Consider the following 7,923-nt stretch of genomic DNA (forward strand, 5'->3'; position numbering starts at 1 on the left):
ATACCAATGATTCCATGGTATGGGATCATATGAACTGTGGGTTTGCTATTGATTAGTTGGCATTTCATCAAGCTAGTCAGATATAATGTTAATTACAGTTGTGAATATTGGGGACTATACTTTCAAGTTATATCAAGATGAAAGAAGAAAATAATATAGAATATGCTAAAGAAAAGTTACATACACATATGTCTGTGTGTATTTGTGTTATATCCATCAGCATGCTTTTACATACAAACGTGTATAGGTGTGTGTGCATGTGTGTTTGAGTGTGTGTGTGTACACCTCTATCAATGGGATAACATTAAGGCACAAATGGATGTTATGATTTTTCTGCATATAAAAATAACATAGATAGAAGGTTAGCTATGATGTTTATATTAAAATATCCAGGAAGAAGAGAAATATATTAATAAGATAAAACAAAACAATTTCATCATATCTTCTTGGTATTATGGTACATAACATCACTCTCGATATTTTTAGATTAATTTTTACTGTGATAATAGACTTTATTGATAAAGCATTTTTTTGCAAACACTCTCTTCATTGCCTCTTTTACATCTTTGTTTCTTAAACTATAGATGATGGGATTCAGCATTGGAATCACAATGCTATAAATTATAGACACAATCATATTATGATCTGTGGCATAGCTGGAACTTGGTCTCACATACATGAAGAGAACAGTACCATGACAAATGGATACTCCAGTTAAGTGAGAACCACATGTAGAAAACACTTTCCTTCTCCCTACAGCAGACGGCATCCACAGAACAGTCAGCAGAATGAAACCATAGGAGATGAGGACGATCAAGACAGTGACTATCTCGAGTTGGTACAATGGCAGAAGACATAAACAGGAAATTCATACAGAGGGGAAATATGAAAAGATGCTTAGCTTCCTGAGCAATCAGGGAAATGCATAAACAATACTGTGATATTGTTTTCTCATCTGTGACATTGGCATGAGCTTAAAAGTTTAATGCATGTTGGTGAGGAGGTTGGGCACCTGTACTCAGCTGATGGAAATGGAATCTGTTGCAACCATTTTGGAAATGAATTGGCATTTTAGTAAGGTTGAAGATTTAATACCCTTCAATCCCATAATTCTACTCTAGGTATAAACACAAAAGGATTTCTTATACGTGCAAATAAAGAGACATGTGCACATATTTTGGTACTGCTGGTAATGCCACAGGATTGGAAACAGAGTGTCAATCAATGAATTGCTGAATAAATTTTAAAATACTCACTTGCTGAGTTTTTAAGGCAAAGAAAATGAAAGAGCTAAATGTATTTGTTGCAGCGTGAATAAATCTCTTTTGTTGAAAAAAAAAAAAAAAAGACAGTGACTATCTCAATAGAGCCTGCAAAGTAGAAGAGCAGAAGCTGGTTTGTGTGAGTGTCAGAGCACGAAATAGCAAGGAGGGGAGGGATGTCACAGAAGACATGCCTGATTTCATTGGATCCACAGAAGGATAACCTAAAAGTAGCCACTGTGTGTACAGAAGCATGCAAGATGTCACCAACACAGGAAGCAATGATGAGTGGCACGTAGACTCTGGGAGCCATGCTGACTGAATACAGGAGGGGGTCATAGATGGCCACGTAGTGATCATATGCCATTGCAGGGAGAAGAAAGCATTCTGTGGTCCCAAAAGTAACAGCAAGGAACATCTGTGTTGCACATTCAAGGAAGGAAATGGCTTTGTTCTTTGATATAAAGTCTGCTAACATTTTGGGGGTAATTACTGAGGAATAGCAGGCATCCACAGATGAAAGTGCACTCAGAAAATAGTACATGGGGCTGTGGAGCCGGCAACCCCCAATGACCAACACAACCAGTCCTAAATTTCCAATCAGCGTGAAGAGGTAAACTGCTAGAAACAAGAAGAATAAGATGATTTGCAGTTCAAGATTGTCTGTGAAGCTTTTCAGTAAAAAGGATGTTACTTCGGTGACATTCTTCATCTTCATACTTCATGGAACAAACTTGAAGAAGATTTTCAAAAAATTGCAGTTTATTTCCTACCAAAGGAATGAATAACATTGTGATTCAATGGAATGTGATTTGTGTCCTCATATTTATTTTTTGCCAGAGTGTAATTTCCCAGTTGTTCAGAACATGGTGACAAGACAGTGGGTCAAGTGTACATGCCACTCACTGAAGACTCAAATGGGAAAATACATGTATTCATTCACTCATGGGCTGAATTCATGCCATCTAAATCCATTAGATAAACCAGTTAATTTACCACTGAATTCTATTAGTTGTTTCCATATTAAATTAGCTTAAAACACCAAATCATTGGTTAAAATCAATTTCCTTCTCTCATGCAATAACATGACCTAGTGTATCAGTGTGCAGATACCTGGAATAGGATATCAGCATTCTAGTTACTTTCAATAACTGTGTAAAATTATTTGTTATAATTTATCTATAGAATGAAATCATTAATGTTGATTTAACAAAGTGGAGTAAATCAAAATTGATTTACAAATATTGTAACATAAAATGCACTAAGAAAACTAAATATTCAAAATGATGTTAAATAGACAATGCTAAATTAGGCTGGACCTACAGAGTAGCAGCCTCTCAGACTGTAATATTTTATGAGCTAGTCCCAAATTCTTTCTAACTTTTTTTAGCTCTTCTTAGGTGTATCCAAAAGAATAATGAAGATTTTTTTTAAGATGTTGGGCCATAATTAAATTATTATATGACAACATATTTCATTCAAATGTATTTCTCCATTATTTTGCATTACATTGTGTTTTTTCTTTTACTAAATAGTCACTGATATTTATTACTTTTGGATATTTAAAGTCTTTGCTTTTCAACTGTCTCAAGACCTGTGGTGAAAATGTAAAGAATTTTTCCGAAAAAACAAAACAAAACATTTTTTCCAAATTATTATACTTGTTTAGATATTGTTTACTGTGGATCTAGTGAATTATCAACTAGACAAGCTGAGTCACAGTTAAAGTCACTTGTAAAAAATTGTAACTAAACTATGACAACAGTAACTAACCATCACAAATTTAATACTTTATTTTCTTTGATGTATTTATTCATTTATATGAGAGACAACAGCTATTAATGAAAGGATTACACAACATATCTTGATATTTTAGTTCCAAACTCCTAAAGTACTAAGCAAATGCCTGAAACTTTCTCTTACCTGTGGATTGGCAAAAGCAGGTTTTGATATACTCTGAATATAATTAACTCAAACTGCTTATATCTACTTACTCAACTGCTGATCAAACCACAGGAGAGTCCTCAAGGGGAATACACTCCAATTATGATCTGGTTCAAAATAGCAACATGATGATTCACTCAATAAAAAAAAAAAAGTAGTCTTGGAGTAATTCACGACCTAGTAATATTTGTTGAATAAATAAAGTCATTCAGCCTCTGATTTATAACAATACTTTATATTTGTATTTCCCTAATAACTAGTGGTTTTATGTACTTTTTCATACTAACCTATTGTCCATTTGTGTGTCTTCCTAGGAGAAGATTCTGTTCAAGTGGTTTGAACATTTTCTCCCACTCTGCAGGAGGCCTCCTTACTCTGTGGATTGTTTTCTTTGCTGTATGTACTTTTAGTGTGATTCTTTTGTGCCTGTGCTTGTGATGTAATATCTATTAAGTTATCACTAATCTAATGTCATGAGGCTTTTCCTTTATATTTCTTCTGAGAGTTTTATAGTGTCATGTATTATGTTTAAGTCTTTAAGTTTACTTTTGTTCATGGTTTAAGAGGAGGGTTGAGTTTTGTTATTTTGCATGTGGATATCCAGTTTTGCCAACACAGCTTGTTGAAGTGATTATCCTTTTCCCACTGTCTTTTGTTGACACCCTTGTTGAAGATCAATTGACTAAATATATGTGAATTGATTTGTGGGCTCCTTATTCTGCTCCATTGGTCTATATGTCTGTTTTTATACCAATACTGTATGGTTCAAGTACGGTAGCTCTGTAATACATTCTTGAAACCAAGATGCGTGATGACACCAGCTTTGTACTTTTGCACAAGATATCTTTGGATATTTGAAATCTTCTTTGGCATCACATAAATTTAGAATTTTTTTCCTATTAAAAAAAAAACAATGTTATTTGATAAGCATTGCATTATCTTTTTTATTGCCTTGGATAGTACAGAAATTTTATCAAAGGCAAATCAAAAGTGCAATTGCATATCACCTCACACCTGTTAGGTTATTATTAAAGAAGAAAAACGTACAAACGTGACAATCACAGAACACAAGGAATAAAATGATCAGTGGTTGCCAGAGGTTTGGGAGCAGGAGGATAAAGAGACAGAGCATAGAGGACTTTTAGGGCATTGAAAACAATTCTATATAAGAATATGATGATGGATTCATGCCATTGTATGTATTTTTGAAACTCATAGGACATACAGCCCCAGTAGTGAAGTCTAATGTAAATAATGGACTTCGAGTGATTATGATGTGTCAATGTGGGCTTATCAAATGTAAAAAATATACCACTTTGATGAAGAATACTAATAAGGGGCATGCACATAAAATATCTGTACCTCCCTCTTAATTTTGTTGTGAACCTATTACTTCTCTTTATAAAGTAATTAAAAAATCGAATGGAAATTGTACATCAGGCAGAAGAAAATTGTCATTAATAAGCCAGAATATTCTCAAAAATACTTCCTGAAATAAAGCATAGAAACAGCAGTAAACAAGGTAAAGTAAAGAAAGCAGTGAAAGATGAATAGATGATAATTTGACAAAATAATATCACAAAATTCCTGTATTAACCCCACAATAAGTATCTCTGAAATGTTAGGACACTTTAAAGCATTGGCCTATTATTGGAATCAACACTTTTTCTCCAAGCACAAGAGTCACATGAAAAGGAAGGTATTAACATGAGCTGTGACACTGAAACCTAGCAGTTTACTGTGTGAGGATTAAATGTTTATATGCATTTAAATAAGTTGTAGAAGACTCTTGAGAGTCCCTTGGACAGTAAGGAGATTAAACCAGTCAATCCTAAAGGAAAGCAGCCCTGAATATTCACTGGAAGGACTGATTCTGAAGCTGAAGCTCCAATACTTTGGCCACCTGATTTACTTTTAATAGGGCTACCTCCTTAAATACAGAGTGTAAGCTAAAAATTTTTCCCTAAAATGGGATTACGTTACAAGTTATTGTGGTTTATTTTACATTTTATTTTTTGTTGCATTCTTTATCATGTTTTCATATTTTAAAATCCACAGATATGAATAAATGTAGCTCTGTCAATATTGAAATATTATTCTGGAAAGCATACAACTACATACTAGCTTTGCTACGAGGTGCTTGAAGTGCGTTTTTACATTCATAATTGTAAAAATGGAAGTAAGTAAGCACACATAGCAAGATTTTTGCTTTTATGTTGTACATCGTCTGGTTCTTGTGGTAAATACACCAGGGTTTATCTTGACACAAGAATGGAGGCTTTACATTTGGTTCTATTTCCAATATATATGTTAAAATTCAACATGGTAGCCAGAATCCTGTGATTTTCTCCATTCAAGAGCTAGAGGCAACACCTCCGAACAATGTAGGGGTAAAATTCAAATCAAAAAAGGGTGGAATCAATGGGTGCAATAGTTAACCAATGGTTTTCAAGAATACTCCCTGGCTATCTACAGATTTGCACCTTGAGTGACATTTTTGCATAAAGGCTTGACTAATAAACATTCAGTTTTTCTTTACTTCCCTGGGGGACCTGATCTGTACTGGGAATTTTGATTCTCCTGTTTAGGGACTAGGGCCACGACACAGATTTCAGTGTGAAGGTCTTCAGAGATTTCAAGCACTTGTATAAACCAGTTAGCACACTTCATGCAAAGGCCTCCAGAGCAGGTCTGGGCAGATCACTCTGCTCAGGTAAGTAAAATCAAATACCTTATTTATTTCAAATATCAGATGAGGAGAGCAAGGATACTGGAAACTTCATCAGTTTAAATTAAACTCAGAACTGATGATATCTGGTCCATTCTCTTGCCAAGTCACTCATGTCTCTGCCCACTGATTGCTAAGTAGAAGTGCTGATGATACATACAAATACAATGATTTTTAAAACTGTATTGATAGATTATGGAGAAAGAAATGGCAGTCTCCTCCAATATTCTTGTCTGGAGAACCGCATGGACAGAGAAGCCTTGCAGTCTACAGTCCCTGGGATCAGAGAGTTGGACATGACTGAACAACTAACTCCTATTGATATATTAAACTCTGAGAATTTGTACAGAATAATGAATAGTCCTTGAAGTATATTTTATTTTGAACTATAAGGGGATGTTTTCTGCCATGGAACTGGTGAAATCGGTGGATATTTTAGAGGACACATTACACTAGATAAGAAACTTAAGTGTCTTTGAAATATAAGATTCTCTCCTTATACAGTTCTCTCTTACATAAAAATGCTCTCCTTTAAAAAGCTGATTACACACATTCAGAGAAGACAATAATTGTTGTTAATGCTTTTTTTCTTGTTAAATTAAGAATCAGATCAGATCAGATCAGTCACTCAGTCATGTCTGACTCTTTGCGACCCCATGAATCGCAGCACGCCAGGCCTCCCTGTCCATCACCAACTCCCGGAGTTCACTCAGACTCGACTTATCATATATGTTATCTCTGAGTGAAACATACACTGAGTTGCTGTATGTGTAGCAAACAAATACTTTTTTTAAAAAATAGAAATTTATTTATTTTAATTAGAGGTTAATTACTTTACAATATTGTATTGGTTTTGCCACACTTTAATTAGAGTGAGGGTTGCCACTATGTTTTCCATCAAGAGCTTACTTATGCATCTATTTTAGGTACAGTGTTAGAAGGCAAGAAATAAGCACAGTTGTTGCAATGCCGTTGGATCAGCTCATCGAACATAGAGTATATGTATGGGATAGATATCCTCAGGCACTTGCCAAGTGGCGCAGTGGTAATGAATCTGTCTGCCAACACAGTGGAGAAGGGAAAGGCTACTCACTCCAGTATTCATGCCTGGAGAATTACTTGGAGAGATGATCCTGGCAGGCTACAGTCTACGGGGTCTCAAAGAGTTGGTCATGACTGAGTGACTTTTACTTTTTCATTAGTAAGTGTACTAACTACTAACCACCAACTAAACAAACAAAAAAGCACACCCAAAGCATCATAGAAACATAGTACTGATGAATATCCTATAAAGGCTGTTGGTCTTCCCTGGTGGCTCACTGGTAAAGAGTCTGCCTGCAGTGCAGGAGACTCAGGATATACAGGTTCTGTTCCCTGGGTTGGGAAGATCCCCTGGAGGAGGAATTGGCAACCTACTTCAGTATTCACACCAGGGAAGTCCCATTGACAGAGAAGCGTGGTGGGCTGCAGTCCATAGAGTCACAAAGATCTGGACACGTCTGAGCAATTGAACACACATGCACGCACACACACACACACATACACACACAAGAGGCTGTTTGAGTAACTGAATCTCACTGAACCTAAATTATCTCATCAGACATATAAATAATTAATTATACGTACATTCTGGGACACTCCTGCAGAACAAAGAAATCGTTATTCAAAGTGCCTCTGTATGTGCCGGGCGTGGACTACATTACTATTAAATAACGTTAGACTCTATGATTTCCATATAGAAGCAAACAAACTGATCAACCTCTAACAAATCAAAACTATATATTATGTATTTAAAAAAATTAAAATTGGCTTTAAGTTATTTAAAGGAAAAACATACAGCTTTTCTTTAAATAGGAAAAGAAAGAAAGGGTTGCCAGAACAAAATAAAAAGTTTGAGCTGCTAAAAGACAGAGATTAGATAAGAGTAATTTATTTTGCAAAAGAAAGGTGATTTTCAAAAAGCAGATTCAGAATGTCTGAAACTAAGAA

At 35.2% G+C, this 7,923-nt stretch overlaps 1 protein-coding gene across 1 annotated transcript; it reads right to left on the minus strand.

The window, feature by feature from the left end:
* Positions 1-487: 487 nt before the first annotated feature.
* LOC147358646 (olfactory receptor 5T7-like) lies at positions 488-2,096 on the minus strand. The gene is made up of 2 exons (XM_086338203.1): positions 1,357-2,096; positions 488-829 (listed from the first exon to the last, which is right to left on the minus strand). The coding sequence occupies exons 1-2, from the start codon at positions 1,978-1,980 to the stop codon at positions 488-490; spliced, it is 966 nt and encodes a 321-aa protein (XP_086194329.1). The 5' UTR covers positions 1,981-2,096.
* Between the last annotated feature and the right edge of the window lie 5,827 nt (positions 2,097-7,923).

The sequence above is a fragment of the Bos grunniens genome, chromosome 15, assembly GCF_055505025.1.
Source record: "Bos grunniens cultivar Pamir isolate PY7600 chromosome 15, Bosgru_T2T1.0, whole genome shotgun sequence".
NCBI classification, from domain to species: Eukaryota; Metazoa; Chordata; class Mammalia; order Artiodactyla; family Bovidae; genus Bos; species Bos grunniens.